Consider the following 18,717-nt stretch of genomic DNA (forward strand, 5'->3'; position numbering starts at 1 on the left):
AAAATATTTAGGAATCTATCTGCCAAGGGAAAATCAGAAACTTTATGAGCAAAATTACAGACCACTTTTCACACAAATTAAGTCTGATCTAACCAATTGGAAAAATATTAAATGCTCTTGGATAGGGCGAGCAAATATAATAAAGATGACAATATTACCTAAACTAATCTATTTATTTAGCGCTATACCAATCAGACTCCCAAAAAACTATTTTAATGACCTAGAAAAAATAACAACAAAATTCATATGGAAAAACAAAAGGTCAAGAATTTCAAGGGAATTAATGAAAAAAAAATCAAATGAAGGTGGCTTAGCTGTACCAGATCTAAAATTATATTATAGAGCAGCAGTTACCAAAACTATTTGGTATTGGCTAAGGAATAGATTAGTTGATCAGTGGAATAGATTAGGTTCAAGGGATAAAACAGTCAACAAATATAGCAACCTAGTCTTTGACAAACCCAAAGATCCCAGCTTTTGGGATAAGAACTTACTGTTTGATAAAAATTGCTGGGAAAATTGGAAACTAATATGGCAGAAACTAGGCATTGATCCATACTTAACGCCGTACACCAAGATAAGGTCAAAATGGGTTCATGACCTAGGCATAAAGAATGAAATTATTAATAAATTAGAGGAACATAGGATAGTTTACCTCTCAGACCTGTGGAAGGGGAAGGTCTTTATGACCAAAGCAGAACTAGAGATCATTACTGATCACAAAATAGAAAATTTCGATTATACCAAACTGAAAAGTTTTTGTACAAACAAAACTAATGCAGACAAGATTAGAAGGGAAGCAATAAACTGGGAAAATATTTTTACAGTCAAAAGTTCTGATAAAGGCCTCATTTCCAAAATATATAGAGAATTAACTCTAATTTATAAAAAATCAAGCCATTCTCCAATTGAAAAATGGTCAAAGGATATGAACAGACAATTCTCAGATGAAGAAATTGAAACTATTTCTAGTCATATGAAAAGATGCTCCAAGTCATTATTAATCAGAGAAATGCAAATTAAGACAACTCTAAGATACCACTATACACCTGTCAGATTGGCTAAGATGACAGGAAAAAATAATGATGATTGTTGGAGGGTATGCGGGAAAACTGGGACATTGATGAATTGTTGGTGGAGTTGTGAACGAATCCAACCATTTAGGAGAGTAGTTTGGAACTATGCTCAAAAAGTTATCAAACTGTGCATACCCTTTGATCCAGCAGTGTTACTACTGGGATTATATCCCAAAGAGATTATAAAGAAGGGAAAGGGACCTGTATGTGCACGAATGTTTGTGGCAGCCCTTTTTGTAGTGGCTAGAAACTGGAAACTGAATGGATGTCCATCAGTTGGAGAATGGCTGAATAAATTGTGGTATATGAAAATTATGGAATATTACTGTTCTGTAAGAAATGACCAACAGGATGATTTCAGAAAGGCCTGGAGAGACTTACACGAACTGATGCTGAGTGAAATGAGCAGGACCAGGAGATCATTATATACTTCAACAACAATACTAGATGATGACCAGTTCTGATGGATCAGGCCATCCTCAGCAACGAGATCAACCAAATCATTTCTTGGAGCAGTAATGAACTGAACCAGCTATGCCCAGAGAAAGAACTCTGGGAGATGACTAAAAACCATTACATTGAATTCCCAATCCCTATATTTATGCACACCTGCATTTTTAATTTCCTTCACAAGCTAATTGTACAATATTTCAGAGTCTGATTCTTTTTGTACAACAAAATAACATTTTGGTCATGTATACTTATTGTGTATCTAATTTATATTTTAATATATTTAATATCTACTGATCATCCTGCCATATAGGGGAGGGTGTGTGGGGGGGTAAGAGGTAAAAAATTGGAACAAGAGCTTTGGCAATTGTTAATGCTGTAAAGTTACCCATGCATATATCCTGTAAATAAAAGGCTATTAAATTAAAAAAATAAAAAAATAAAAATAAAATATATATAACATAAAAAACAGAAAACTTTCAGATGATGACATTGAAGTAATTTATACTTATATGAAAAAAGCTCTAAAGTATTATTTATTAGAGAAATGCAAATTAAAACAACTCTGAAATGTCACCTCATACCTCTGAGATTGGCTAAAATGACAGAAAAAATGACAAATTATTTTGTAAATAATTTTGTGTTAAAATTGGGAAACTAAAGCATTTTTGGTGCATTGTGAAATGATCCATGCATTCTGGAGGACACTCTGGTACTATACCCAAAAGACTATAAAACTTTATACCCTTTGTACTGCCACTAATAAGGCTGTAAACTTAGGAAATTATAAAAGAAGTAAAAGGACCCATATGTGCAAAAAATGTTTGTAACCGCTCTTTTTATGGTAATACAGAATTGGAAAAAGAGCAAATGCTCATCAATTGAGTAATGGCCAAGTAAACTGCAGTATACGAAGTTAACAAAATATTATTATTTTATAAAAACTGATGAACAACCTGATTTGTAGAAAGGCTGGGAAAGATTTATGTGAATTGATGCTAAGTAAAACAAGCAGAACCAGGAATAAACTGCACATAACAATATCAAGAAAGTGCAATGATCAACTATAAGATTTAGTTCTTGCCAATGGCTAAATAATACAAAGCAATCCCAATAGACCTGGGACAGAAAATGCCATCTGCATCAAGAAAAAGAATGGAAGAGAAAAAGAATGGGAACATAGAAAAAAAGAAGGGAACATAGCTTGCATTGATTTATAGTCAGTCTCCATCATTCTTTTTCTTGATGCAAATGGCATTTCTGTCCCAGTTGTGAAATGATCCAAGCATTCTGGAGGACACTCTGATACTATATCCAAAAGGCTATAAAACTGTATACCCTTTGCACTGCCAGTACTAAGGCTATAAACTTTTTTCAAAAGAGGAAATGCATGCTATAATAAATCTTCCAAATTATCAATAATAAGGGAAATGCAAATTAAAGAAACTCAAAAGTATAAAATTGGCAAAAAAAGAAAACTTAAATTGCTGGAGGAGCTGTGGAAAAGCAAGTATGTTCATATCTTGTAAACTGGTCTGTCCATTCTTAACTGAAATATTTTAGAACTGTAATCAGTACAATGACCAACCATTATTCCAGGGGGGTTTTGATAAAATTTGATATCCATCCAAATACAAAGCCAAACAAGCAGGATCAGTTCTGAAAACTACAAGTTGTTATTATTAAAGGAAAAACAAGTAATACATAAGAGATCTGCAGTTTGATGAATAAGCAATCCCCCTTTTACTATGTACATACCCATTCTATTTGCTATTTAATATCAGAATTAAAATAAGAACTAATATAAAATCTTTATCTCACATAGATGGTTTATCTATAAAAATACTAATTTCCTAAGAATTCATAATGAATTCATGTCTATAATGCTGCAGGAATTATTCAATAATACTTTCTGCTTTTTCAGCTTCTGCAAGAAAAAAAAAGTTCTTTTATGCCAGGTGTATAGCAATCATTATAAAGTAGAAACTGATAATTATGGTGAATTAACAATATCAAAATCTCTTTCTTGGCCTCAGTTATCTGAACTGACCATCTGTACAACCCTAATTCATCCCATAATTGCTTAATTCTGATTAGATAGAACTATACATAGATACTACAATTATTTTGTGAATTTGGGAGTGCCAAATTGGAAATTGATCTAAAGTATAAAAGAAAAATTTCTTTTTTAAAAAATGTAGAGGGAAATGGAGAGAGCGAGAGCGAGAGCGAGAGAGAGAGAGAGAGAGAGAGAGAGAGAATTGAAGTGGAGGAAGGGAAAGAGGGCAAAAGAGACAGAAAGACCAACATACACATATAGAGCTTGATGTGGTAAAGCTGGATGGAGAGTAGGCACAGAAGAGTCTCAGTGCCAGTTATCACCTGGAAGCTAGTGTTTGGAATTGCTCCAGCAGTGCTCCAGATTTCATAGACATAATAAGAATTGGCCTTTGGGTGAAGAACAAAATTTAATCCTTTCAAAATCAACAGTTTTATGCAAATAAAATGTAAGCTGTAAAATGCCAGAGATAATTTAGCTCCCTGCAGTTCTCTGAAGAGGTATAAATTGTTCTTTAAAGCCCTAAACAGAGATGAGAAGAGTCTACTAGATTATAAAGTCTCTTGGAAATTTTAAATTTTATATCTGAGTTACATAAAACATGAATACAACTGCTTTGAAGTTTTTGTCCATCTGGATATTTCTTGATATGACAGTTCTACTCCACCAAACAATGTCTCTGCTTCTAATATAAATTAAATTCACTTTGAAATGCTACTTCATTTTTTTTCTAGTGACTGAAACATATGTGCTTGTGAGCAATGTATTCTGAAAGAATATAAATATATGGCAATTTTTTTTTTCTGTATATTCTCCCACATTCTAAAAAAGAAATATTTGTGAACGTTTTAGACTTGGATTTACTTGTTTTCTTTTGATCCAGATTAATTTTATTATTGGCTGGTTAATCTTTCTCCACTCAGCAACTGTTTTGTACTAGGCAAGCTTATAGTCATGAGTTGCCTGGGAAAGGAAGAGGGTAAATGTCTCCTTCAGAAACACACATCTAGTATGTTTAAGAGGCAAGATTTAAAAGCAAATCTTACTGACTTTAAAGCCATTTGGCCTTTAATTACCCTTCTGATGGTAAACTTAAAAAAAAAAAAAAGATGAGGAGGAAAAACATGAAAACGGACATGTCATATTCTTTATATCCTCCATAGCACTTATCAAATTTTAATTCAATAAGCATCTCTTAAGGACCTTCATGGCAGGCATAGTACTAATAGCTTTAGAATTAAAAGACAAAAATGCTTTACAAATAATAAATTATAAAATATTTGTGGCATGAATTAATGAATGATTAAATTAGAATTCTAATCTCCAGTAAAAAAGGATAATTATTATTCTTGATATTATAATATACAATGTTTTGATAATTATAGAGATACATATTATCAACAATAATTATTATTGATATTTATAGACATATATACATATGTGTATATATGTGTGTATATATACATATGAGCTTACAAATAACTTTATATTATCTATTTAAAACTTTCATCCACCCTAGAAAATAATTGTTACCTGGTTTTTCCATAAAAAATGAAAATCCAACCCCAAAAATAACTCAGTTTGAGGGAGACAGAAAATTGTCCTTTCTGATTCAAGGCCCAGAAATTATGTCATTATCTCACATTACCTTTCAAATACTTTTTCATTCAAATAATCCTATAGTCATATGGCATGATCTTCCAAAAAAATAGATTTTTGAAAGATGAAGATAATTAAGTCTGGAAATGGACATTGACCAATTGCCTTTTTCTCATTATAATAAAAAATGAACTGCTTAAAATGGAAGGATCTGCACTCTGGGAAAACATGTCATTTAATAACTAGAAGTTTTTTTTCAGCTTTACTCTGATTTCAACAATAGAAAATCCTTGTCTCTCCTTCCATTTTTCACCATTTCATTCAAACTAAATAATACTGGGTTTGGGAAGTCAAAGATAGATATGACATAATTTTCTAGGGGCTTTTCTGGCATATAGTAGGTACTTAGTAAATGTTTATTGAATTGAAAATTGGGGAAGGAATGTGCATACATAACTGATATAATATGTTAGAAAAACTCTGGCTCTGGAGACAGAAGATTTGAGATTAAATTTTTGTCAGATCATTACTGCCTATTTGACTTTTGGCAAATGTCTTAAAATTTGCAGGCCTTATTTTCTTCAAGTGTAAAATGAGGGGATTGGATTGAATCCTTGCAACATTTATTTTCATATTCAAGTCCAATTTATAAGGAAATTTGTTCAGGTGAATCACAATAAGTAATTCTAGAATAGAAAAAATCATTTTATTTGGACTTATCAGCAAATATAGAAAGGATTTGTTCCTTTATACAGAATGAGGTGGGAAGTACTTTAACAGAAAGACAGTGTTTCAGATTTTGCTAGCTTATGTTTTTACAATGTACCTCATTTTATTTTTGTGTTACCAAAATCTGGACTATTAGATTTATTTATATTCTATTTTAAAATTTTAAAGCCAAATGAAAATCATGCACCATTTATTGGTTGGCTTGTTTATTCCAGTTTTTCTTTGTCAATAAAAATAATGAAATATTATTTTCTGTCAGAATTCTTTTTTGAACAGTTGTTTAGAAGGATTTGAGGACTTCTTGTTATGGCTGTTAAAAGAACATTTATAAGATAAGAAAATATTGCCCCTCATCTTCCTGAAAGTTTATTTATCTGTAAAATGAAAAAAAAATCTTTTTTCTATCTGCTTCATAAGATTATTCAAAATATTTGAGGTAATGTAGTTAAGAAATAGAAAAGTATTATGCAAATGAAAGCTTCTCCTTCCTCCTTCCATAAGACCCTCAGGCTATTACCCTTCAGTGACTTCTCTTCCCTTAGAAAGCTAGTTACCTTTAATATTCATTATAATCTAATTTCATCTATATAAAATTGTTTTTGTTTTGGGAAAGAAATCAGTATTTTTATTTTTACCTTCTTTTGTATGAAAGTATTTATGTGTCATTATATTTAATAACTCACAGCAACCTTGTGAGGGAAGTACTGTATAAGTACTTTATTGACAGAGGAAGGATTTCAATTCATGCCTTTCTGATTAAACGTACATATATTAAAAAATATAAATAGATTTATGACAGAATTTATGGACAAGTCTAAATATTCTATGTGTATCTATCTATGCATTTATGGAGAGTATATATATATGTATATATGCATATATATATAATATACATATATATGGACATACATGCATCCATACAAACATACATATATGTATATATATATATATATGTACATATATGTGTATGTGTATATATATATATAAATATATATATATATATATATAAAGAGAGAGACAGAGACAGAGAGACAGAGACAGAGACAAAGACAGAGAATAGAGAAAGAGAATGAGTTTCCCATGCTCCTGTCTACTCCACAGGAATAACACCCATTTTAGGAATGTCTCTGCTAATTCTATTTCTAAAATTATTTTTATATTAACTAGTAGTAACAAATAAAATTAAACAAATATTTTTACTAGTGAAGCTAAAAATCAGTGTATAACAGAATTCTTAAATACCTTCTATATTTTGCTTGAATCGCTGACAATTTTTAAGTTAAATTAAAAAACCATGGCATTGGCCACATTATATTCCCAACCCTAGCCTAAAAACAGACATAAAGAGAACCAATTTACTGATATAGGAAAAATGAAACATCTTATTCATTAAAGAGTTCACAAAGAGGGGCAGCTTGGTGGCACAGTTAATAGGGCATCAGTCCTGAAGTCAGGAGGACCTGAGTTCAAATCTGGCCTCAGACACTTAACTGGATAAATCTTTTAACCCCAATTGTCTCAGAAAAAAAAAAAAAAAAAAAAACTCACAAAGATATAAAAACTAATATCCAGTGAAAAAATGTCATTGTCATTTTCTAGCAGAGCATGGATAACTAGAAGTAACAATATAGTAACAAAAGAGCTCTTGTCTATAGAAAATTGATTTTATGTTTTGTAGGTTTCTGTTATTTTAATATTTGGATGAAAATTTATTAGGGAACTAGAAACCCAAATCAAAAAATCAAAATTAGTTATTTAGATAGTTAAACATAGGCCTTAAGGAGTTTCCAAACTTTTCCATAAAATTACTTCATTTCTATATGTAAGTCCTCAAAGCAATACTTGATTTTGAAGAAGAAAAAAATGATATGATCTTGATCTCCTTGGAAGAACAAAATAAGGCAATGCTCTGAATTTTGAACTTCTGGATGAAGGTCACTTAATGCCCTATGAGAAGTATTTCAGTCACATCAAAGATTTTTGAAGAGAAAAAGTTAAGAATTTTATGAAGCAGCTACAGTAAAGCAATCTTTCCCTTTTCCATTTTCTCACATGTCCAAATATTGCAAGATACCATCAGTGTGGCAAATGTCTTGCAGCGAAAATAACTGTGAATTGCCCATAAGTTGCCAGGTGAATGGATTCACTGGCGCTTCACTCCAGAGGAAAGTGAATCAGTTTGAAAGTAGTTGAATGTAAACTTTTTTTTTCCCTCGTACAGAAATCAGTGCCTTTTTGTAAAGGGCAGTATTTTATGATTACAGGATTTGGGTTGAATTTCAAATATGTATCCTTGAGAAACACTTAAGCAATTTATGGTCATGGGAATTTAGAATTTCCCTATGTAATACTATTGTTAAAATAAAAGGCATGGAATTTGTAACAAACCATAATGGCTTACCAACAATGCATAACATAAATATTTTCTCTGAAACAAAGAAATTATTTCATTGAAAAATTGCTAAATCTCATCAATAGAACATTTGAAATAGATATTATTTACAATTCTTGAAAAATATTGAAATATAATGAAGTACAACAGAAGTGTAGTTTTACTTTCAATGCATCTTTCCCCTTTCCAATAAATGTGTCTCATTTCTGACTCTTCCTTGTATGTTATTTCCTGAAGGCATTTTTATCACAAATTAAGTCTTAAGGTATGCATAGCTTAAAAAATATTCTGCAACTAAAGTGTAATTTATTTGTCTCTAATAGGATGTTGGGTTTTTTTTTTTTTTTGTGTGTGTGTGTGTGTGTGTGAATAAGATAGTTTCTCTCTGTAGGCTTTTAAATAAAGTATAATTATAAACCATTTAAGGGTTCATAGAATAATTTGTGCACTTTCTGCACATTAAAATCTGGTATTCTTTGGAGCAAATAGACCTAGACATACAGATGGGACACAAAGTGAGTAATGAATATGTAATACTATAGACTTTTAAAAATACTAATTAAAGATGAACTGAATAATAAAGTGACATTCTGAAAGATTACAATAATGTTCCTGAAATATAGGAAAATGGTGTGATTTTTTTTTGTAATCAAGAAATAAAAACTTTAACAAAGATCATTTTTCTCAGTTGGAGCTAGGGAAGTTTTCCTTATAGGAGTGTCTTAGATTATATAGAAATTCAGTAAATGTTTACTGTCTAAAAAAAGAAATGAAGAGATATCTAATGAGTCTTTGGGAAGTATTTTCCCCTCAGTTTTTAACTTTCTGTATAACTTTAAATGAAGAGAAAACCACAGCCATGCTATAATAATAGTTACCAAAACATCTGGAATATAATGTTTAACTGACTAATCATTCCTGACAGTTTTGAATAATAGATTATCCTCACTGAATTATCATGTTCAAAGATCATGGTTAGTTGGCTTAAATATATATCATATATAGATTGTTTAAAGTATTATTAAAGTCATACATGCATAAGCAAAAACAAAGAAATAGCCTTAATATCATAAACAATGGATTTTGTTGATCTAGAAACCATTGACTTAGATGAATACAATATAGGTTAAAAGAAGACATGTTTCCTTAGAATAAATATTCTTATCCTTGATGATAGTTGTTGGAGAAATGATTATTTTGGAGTTGATTAAGACAGTTAATTGATGCAGCAGATAGAACACTGATCTAGAAATAAGGTAGACCCATCTTTTTGACTTCAAATCTGACTATAGATACTAGTTATGTGATTCTGGGAAACTAATCAAACCTTTTTGCCTAGGTTTCCTTATCTGTAAAATAGCCCGGAGAAGGAAATGGCAAAGCATTCCAATATCTTTCTCATCTTTATTATATTTGCTCCGCCCAATACAAGAGCATTTAATATTTTTCCAGTTGGTTAGATCAGACTTAATTTGTGTGGAAAGTGTTTTGTAGTTTTTCCAATATCTTTCTCAAGAAAATTGCAAATGAGGTCAGAAAAAAAGTTAAAAATGACTGAACAACAACCAAAAAGTTAGAGCCAGGTTTTGAAAAGCATTATACAGAAAAGGTTTTAATTAGTGCTTTAAAGAGGAAGCTGTAGAGTCTATTGAGCAAGGAAATGACATGGTTTAGATCTATGCATTAGGGTTATTATTTTTATAGGTCTATGGAGGATTGTATTAGATCTGGGAGAGATTAAAGATAAGAAGACTAATTAATAGGCTAATGTAATAGGCTAGTTAATGAGGACTTGAAATAGTATGGTGGCCAGGTAGTTAAAGAAAAGGGGGTAGAATTTTGATATGTTCTGGAGTTATAATCTGTAGGACTTAATAATTGATTAAATATTTTCAGGAGATAAGAGTAAGGTCATATACAATAATCAAAGACAATTATAATTTCAAGGAATAAAATCCTAAAAGGAATTTGTGTTGGAATCAACTAACTAAATATTGCTAAAAAATGTATCTTTTAGTCATTTTTCACCAATCACAATCATTGTTTTGAAACATAATCTAAGGGATGTCATCATTTAGCATTGGTACTAAATTTAATATGGTCATTTACAAATAAAAGAAAAGGGCAAAGTGATATAAAATGATAATATATATTGTGTATATTTAGACATCATAAAACTAAAATATTTTGGGTGTTAGAATTCTGAGTTATTTTTCTTTCATTCTTCAAAAGTAATGCTCATATAAGACCTTTTCAATAAAAAACATGATGAAAACCAATTTTCATTTGACAAATATGACTGATTAGATACGTTTTTTAAAAATTACTGGATTTATGAAAATGTACCATCCTCACACTATTTTCAGAATACCAGTGTTTATGAAATGTATCTTCACTATGGAAGCATTGTAATCTTTTTTGTTGTTGTTTTTGTTGGCCATTTTTTAGGCATCCCCTTCCATTCTTTCTTAAGCTGTTTTTACTAAAAATTATCCCAAATTGAAATTTTATTTTTTTCAAAACTTTTCTCAAGATTAGTTATCAAAGAAAGAGACAAACACACAAATTTGGTGTGTGCATGTGTATGTATACCCTAAAAAGTATAGGCAAAACAAATAAATCATTACTGATGATTTGAAATATCAAATATTTTTAGAATATTTATTTTAGTCTTTTACATCCATCACTTACCTGTTTGTGAGCATGGTCATATGAATTAATATGATTGTCAAACTCCTGATGTTTGTAATATTGTTTGTCACATAGTTCACAGTAGAAGTTGGCCTTTAGGTCTTCTAAAGCCTTTGTTATTGTGTTTTCCTTCTCAGCATAATCCTAGAGAAAAAGATCCCACAAAGGAGAAAACACTTTAGATCTCCTTCTTATTTTAGTTGGATTGAAATGGACATTGAGTTCAATATTTTAGTTTTATATATATATACATATATATATATACTATATATATATATATATATATATTATGAAAAAAGGAATAAAAGTAAAGTTCCTACATAAAGAAGTATTTTTTTCTCTTTCCCTTTTTCATAAAAAGTGCTAATAAACCCTTGTCGCCTTACTTACTGAAGAAGGTTTAAGGTCAACATGAAAACAATGAAAGGGTAGAAAGATGAAAATAATATTGAAATAAGGATAGGCATAGAAGTACTCAATTGAGATAATTCTCCTTTAGAGGAGCAGAGAGGGAATTGTGAGGACTGCATAGTTGTACACATTTCTGTCTTCAATAATAAGTTTCCACTTTTAAATCCTAGCAACTTCAATGTGCCCCAGAGATCCTTAAACAGATCTGAAATGGTATAATAAAGAATAGAATTTTCTTGAAGACTAAGTATTTTCAATCCTGAATCATTCAAAAAACATCTCACCTTCCCTCATGCAAAATTAATTATTCATTTAGATTTCAAATCTCTTCATGATGTTATTAAAAAAATAATTGTTCTAGACTTTGCTGAAAAATAAGAATATATTTTGCCACATCTCTAAACTAAAAATTAAAAAGCAAAAACAATAACCCCCCAAAATGAGAGATGACTAAGGACATAGCAACTACTTGAAATTATGAAAAATCTATTTGCTCACATCTACTTTTGTTTTACTTGATGCTAACTGGCTGATAACACATTTTTTTTTGCTTGTGAAGGAAAAAAAAACTAAGCTGATGTTATTTTGACTTTGTGAAAAGACAGTTTGAAATAATAAAGAAAACATTTAAGGAAACCATATATGTTGAAAAATAATTAGTACAATTCCTTCCCTTTAGAGTAAATTCTAAGTACACCTATATCAAACACATCCAGGAAGAAAATATTCTTTTATTAAGATATCCTTGTTCACTAAATGTCTTCTACTTTATCTTCTATAGCAATGGTGTAGTCCTACCTACCACTCAAAAACATCATTTCTCCTGCTTAATGTTTCCCTTTATTTATATTTTGCATCTTCTTTCAAGACCACATTTTAAGGCTCTTCCTCACAATTTCCCCCTACCCCCCACATTTAAATGCATAGTCACTGATGAGAGGTGATATTCTGAAAGGTGCAATAATTTAAAACAAATTAGAATAGTATCTCATACTATTGGTTGGCACTTTGTGTAACTTAATGAGTGACTTTTACCCAGCTTCAATGAACTTATTAATTATTCACACACAGTCAAACTGTAATTAAGTCTATGCTAATTGGGTTCTCTAGCTGTCATTTAATCTATGGAGATGTTATTCATTATGGTTTTCTTCTCTTTGAATCTATGATTTCTATAGATTTCTTTCTTTCTACTTTCTTTCAACTGCTTTTACAAATTATTTTTAGTAAATATTAAATAACAAAAAATAGTCCAAATAAAAATCCACAAAAAAATATTATCCATTAAATCAATATACCTAATCAAATTAATATTCACTTCCTTATCATTTCTTCATCCTTTAAAAATGTTTAAAAATTTGTTGAAAATCAAAAATTATCCAAATAGATAATGTAGTGTTCGATAATTACAAAATTTGCTTTGAATGACTATATCATGGAAAAAGACAGTTTTGGTGTGGAAAATGCAGTGTCATTATTTCTTGTGTGTAGTAGTGATAAAACCATATTTAGTTTAGAATGCATGAGTACTAAATGACTTCATAGAGGATAAATCTGTTGTTCATCTGATTCTCTGCCAATAATACTTCCTCTCATCAATCCATTTTGTTTTCTCCAATAATTAATTTACTCCTCCTCTTCTCCCCATATACATATATGTGTGTGTGTGTGTGTGTGTGTGTGTGTGTGTGTATGTGTGTGTTTCTATCTATCTATATATCTTAAGTTTATCACATTTATTTTTGTTTGGTAAGGCTGGATCTTGCTCAAAGGAAACAGAGTCTGGTTCTCCCTGGCAAAAATATTCTATCACTGTATATCATTATAGTAGCTCAAAAGAAAACAAATAAAAATTTACAGAGGGGCAAACAAAAAGCATAATAATTAATTACTGGATCTTATCATAGAGACATTCAGTATATGATAGTTAGACTGATATTTACACATATTGAACTCAATTCTTCAATTCAATAGTTTTTCAGGATTTTGAGTAAGGTACCAAATATATTTGATTGTCTTTGAGTGAACAAAAGATGAATCATTGAATTTTTCCCTTTTGTGGATATGAATTTTGTTGTATTGTGCCCATGGTCTTGGTAAAATCATTGCAGACTGATAAAGAGGGAATGTTAGGATTTTTAAAAGTGAAATTTATAAGCAAAATTGGGCAATTTGTATGGTGAATTATATTTTTTCCCTAGGATAATTTTATTCCTTGTATTTCCACATATATGTATTCTACTACATCAGTTTTCAGTCCCTCAATTAAGATAACTATATTCTTGTTTAACTCATTTCTCTGACAACAATATCAAAGTTTTAAGCCTCCGTTGTTCACACCTACTGCACCTTAATCTTAGAGATTTGTATGGTAGAATAGAGAAGAGACTTGTTTTTGGACTGACTCCAAGTCTACAGGAATCATTCAGAGAAGAAGAGAGAAAACTACAATAAGAAGTAAAATGTTCAGTGACTTTTTCACAAAAAATTATTTTTATAAAATACATTAAGTCATTTGGATTAAATTCTAGAATAATTGTATGCTTTCATTTAAATATAAATTAAAGGTCTGAGATGTTCAATGATAGTTACAATTAATTACCAAATAATAAATATATATTTCTCTTATATCTGCTGTAATACTTTGGAGGTAATTATTAGATTAGGAAATAAAAAATAAAATTAGTTGTGAAATTAAAGTAGAAGGAAATTCCTTCTGAAGAAAGACAACACAAGAAAGATAAATTACATACACTGCATAGATAAGATGATACAAAATTAGAAAAAAAATTAATACAATTCCTTCATTTTACAAATGAAAAAAGAAACTGAAGCAGAAAGAACTGATTTGTCAAAGTAGTAGAGTTAGTGCTCTTGGTGACAGACATAGGAATTTATCTCAGATGTCTATTTCCACATGGTGTTTAAACTATATTCAATTCTCTAAGACTCTACTTGTCTCATCTTCTCTCATCCAAGTAAAATTCTCTAAATGATAGTGTAGTAGCTGACTTTATCCTTGGTCCTTAAACTGTGTACTTTGTGAATTAGTTCTGAGTTCACAGGCCCTACAACAAGAAGTATGTGACTCTAATTTTTATATTAGCCTTTGTACTACCCTCAGTATTAGGTTGTCTATCATATAAAATATGTTCTTCAGCAAAACTTCTTCATGTTTGATGGCCTATTCTTACATTTCATTGGCTGAACCAATATTGCTGTCTTTACATAGGTGCACTCAATATTAGACACTTTGTGCTACTCTCAGATACTTAGCCCATTCAATCACTACTATCTACTTTCATCACTAATATTCATATTATTTTTGAAATGAGCAATCCACTAAAACAAGACATAAATATTTTTAAAACACTGCATACAAGAGGAGCCAAAGAGAAATTAAATGATCTACAAAGAAAATAAGAATATTAAGAATGCAAAATTATAGCACTAATAAGAGAACTATCTTGAGAACTCTAATGAAAGGATTTTGAAGTATTTTTACTGCTTTGTCAACATTGTTTTCTAAAGTTAAGCCCAGTCTATTCCATTTTCTATATGGGAGTGTGTCATAGCTCTTAAGGGTTGGAGGGTTGAAGGGAGCTGTTCTTAATTTATTAATCTTATATTTCTTTCTACTATTCATATTTCTTTCAAAATAACATAATAACATAACAGTATTCATAACAGTGGGGGCTTGAATTATATAGCATTAGTAAAACAACTCTTCAAACCTTTAAAACCAAGTATAGAATCATAAAGTAATGCACCAGCCTCTTTCTGAGCATTCTATCTTTTAATATAAATGATAATTGAGAGAATCAATGCAGAAATTATGTGTTATATTATTCTGGTTTCATTTACCATTTATAAATTTATAACTTTAAATATATATTTCCAACTTGTTTCTCTTCAAAAAACAAAGAAAAAAATAAAACAAAACACAGGAAATGTTTTGGAATAATATAATTGATTTCCCCATTGGGAAATTGATGTTGCAAACTTATTTTAGGTATTGGTAGAGGCAGAATGGCATAGTGAATAGAGAATGAACTTTTATGTCAGGAAGACTTGGTATTATCTTATGATATATATTGTCAGAAGAAAACCTAATAGAACATTTAATCTTAATTTTATAAGAAATTGGCACCAGAAAGGTAACATAACTTGTGGTAATATTATTGGTCAATCCTACATTCAAATCTCATTCTTTTATTTTTAAGTGTAGAGTTGTTTCCACTATATTAGGCTATTTCATAATTTACTAAAAAATGAGAATAATGAGCATCATACAATGATATGATGTATAACGAAAGAAAATAACTTTCAAAATACAAAACTCGATATATATGCTAATATTAAAACAATTATTCCCACCCCATCTTGAGGGCTGGTACTGTGTCATTTTGGAATTCTAAACATACTGTATACATTATCAGTAGTAAATAATACTCTTAATTATGAAAGATCCAGTTGTTTCTGATACAAACAATGTAGGAAAGAATATGGATCTCTACAAAGAGACATAGCATATGGGACTTTAAATAATCTAATATATCCAAGTGGCCCTAAAAATATTGAACTTAAAAAATTTCTTCATCTAATCCCCCCCTTTTTAAGTTATTTTTAATTGTTTTTCTGTTTACAGAAGAATCACAAAGCTCCTGTAAAGTGTACAGAGGGAGAAGACGTTTGTCTTGACTCAATTCTAAGTTAAAAAAATAATTGAGAAAACAACAGGATTTCCTTCATAAACATGAATAGTGCTTTCAAAACTATTCTGTCTTTTTAAATTAGAACTTAAAACTGAAATTTAAATCTAATTTCAAAAAAAAAAGACCAAGTGTTGCCTTAAAGAAAAAAAAAATTGTAGAGGGTAGGTATCACAAGCATAGCATGTAAGTAAGACATTTCAGAAGTATTTTTTTCACTTGTAGAAAATAAAACATGTAATCACTGTTTATTTTCATTTATCACACCAGAACCTACATATCTATAGTGGTTCTCAATTCAAATCTGAACTGCAACAAGTGCCTCCCCACCATACTGTTAACTGCCTTCATCAGTCAAGATATACTGGGTCATTCTAGGCACTTTGACTAGATTAGTGTTTATTAACAACTTTTTACAAAAATCTTTCTTCTAATGCTATCTTCCTAATTGTAGTACTTTTCTTTATTTTCAGATGTTACCAAATAATTAACAAACCAACATTTATTGGATATTTGCTCTGTACAAAGAATTATGTAGCTAATGATCTTTGTAAAGTTTTACTAGAATAATACCAGTTGAATTTAGCTTGGTTTGATTTTGAGGTTAATGCCAGAAAAGGGCTATCTAAGAATTGCTGACAGTGCTGATTATGCTCTTTAGGGACATCCCCCCCCCCCCCCCCCTCTCTCTCTCTCTCTTTTTTTAAGAATAAATCAGCATCATGTTTAGCCAACCACTTCTTTTCTCCTAATGACTGGTTCAACTAGAACTGGGGAAGAGCCCTATAAAAATTTCTAGAATTTACAGTTTGGAGAGAGGGTGTCCCATTTCTTCCAAAACCCATAGTGTGTTGCCCAATTTTGTCTGAGGAACTAGAAGAACTATTTCCATCATTTCCCACAATTGCCCTTTGGGTTATGAATAGCCCTCCACAATGAAACTGCTTTACTTTATTGCTATGTGATTTCAATGTGAACTCTATATTTCTTTACACTGGACTTTTCCTGAAACTTTTTAGGTCTTGCAAATACACTAACTAATGTTTACCTAGTTGCGACTTACGTTAGTAAAGGGAAATCAAGCATTTTCACAGAACTGAATTACTCTACCCTCTATAAAATACCTAATTCTCATTTCAGGAGTTATCTAGTTGTGTAGAACTGGTCCTAGCATGATACTGGGGAAAAATAAAACCCTATAGGGCCTGAATATAGGTTCAGGGAAGTCACTTACAAGATGAGTAATGTTCTAACTCCAAAAATGATTTTTAAATCACCTCACTTATATCCTAGAATACCCACTTGAATATATTCTGCCTCTTTAGAGAATTCAGTTGCGTCCTTTCCTTTCACAGTGATTGAAATTCATAAGTATCCTTTACTTTTCCTTTTCATTTTTCCTCAGATTCTGAGAAGTGGTAGTTGAGCATTATATAACTTTCAGCTTTAGAAAGAAAATACAATTCAAAAATTTGGTCATAATATTCATTCCAGGAAACTTATTTATATTATTTATTTATGTATTGGGCAGTTAGATGATAGAGGAGATAGTGTACTGGTCCTGGAGTCAGGAAGACTCTTCTTTCAGAGTTCAAAACTGATCTCAGGCATTGACTAATTATGACACCCTGGGCAAGTCACTTAATCTTGTTTACCTGTTTTCTCATTTTTAAAATGAGTTGGAGAAAGAAATAGCAAACTACTCCTGAATTTTTGTAAAACAAAACAAAAAAAAATTAAGTCATGAGCAGTCACAAATGACCAAAGCCAATATTAATAAAATTCTATAATAAATTCAATTAATTCCACACAACCATGTGGGTTATAATGTCAGATTTAATCTGTGAGGAGAATCTTATATTCTTATGTACTTTTCCTATGTTTTCCTTAATTATTTACTACTGATAATGTATACAGTATGTTTAGAATTCCAAAATGACACAGTACCAGCCCTCATGGGGTGGGAATAATTGTTTTAATATTAGCATATATATCGAGTTTTGTATTTTGAAAGTTATTTTCTTTCGTTATACATCATATCATTGTATGATGCTCATTATTCTTAATTAATCTATTTCTCCAATGTCTCATTCAGACATAGAGTAGATCATAATTTTTTCAAGTCCATTCTTTGCACTATGAACCTGCAAGGTTTATGAAACTGGCAATAAATTCCAACATATTCTAATGACTGTCTTGCCTACATAAAGCAGCTTTCCTAAATTCAGAGAAGCTTATTTAATGCTAATGACAAGCTGATAAATTTTACAACCACAGGAGCTTTGAAAGAACATTCACTAAACTGTAAAAAACAAAAACAAAACAAAACAAAACAAACAAAAATAAAACAACTGTCATTCATATTTGTAGAGACCTATCATATTTGTAGAACCTATCAGTCCTAGAAGTGTTAGAATTTGTCTTATTTTCCCCCAGAAATCTGTGAATTGCTTGAGGACAAGAACTTTGTCTATAGTTGCTGTCATCATTTTGATATTGTGACATTTTGATGAAAGAGTTTGATAGTTCAATGACTGTTGTTTATCATTCTAAGTAATTGTGCAAAAATTTGAAAAGATTTAAAATTAGGACAACATA

At 30.4% G+C, this 18,717-nt stretch overlaps 1 protein-coding gene across 1 annotated transcript in view; it reads right to left on the bottom strand.

Annotated features, from left to right (window-relative positions):
- Window positions 1–18,717, bottom strand: part of ZNF804A (zinc finger protein 804A) — a 469,228-nt gene that overhangs the window by 82,421 nt on the left and 368,090 nt on the right. Inside the window, exon 2 of the mRNA XM_003764031.2 lies at window positions 10,997–11,140. Coding sequence (XP_003764079.1) covers window positions 10,997–11,140 — 144 coding nt within the window. The remainder of the gene's footprint in view (window positions 1–10,996; window positions 11,141–18,717) is intronic.

This window comes from Sarcophilus harrisii, chromosome 3 (genome assembly GCF_902635505.1).
Source record: "Sarcophilus harrisii chromosome 3, mSarHar1.11, whole genome shotgun sequence".
NCBI classification, from domain to species: Eukaryota; Metazoa; Chordata; class Mammalia; order Dasyuromorphia; family Dasyuridae; genus Sarcophilus; species Sarcophilus harrisii.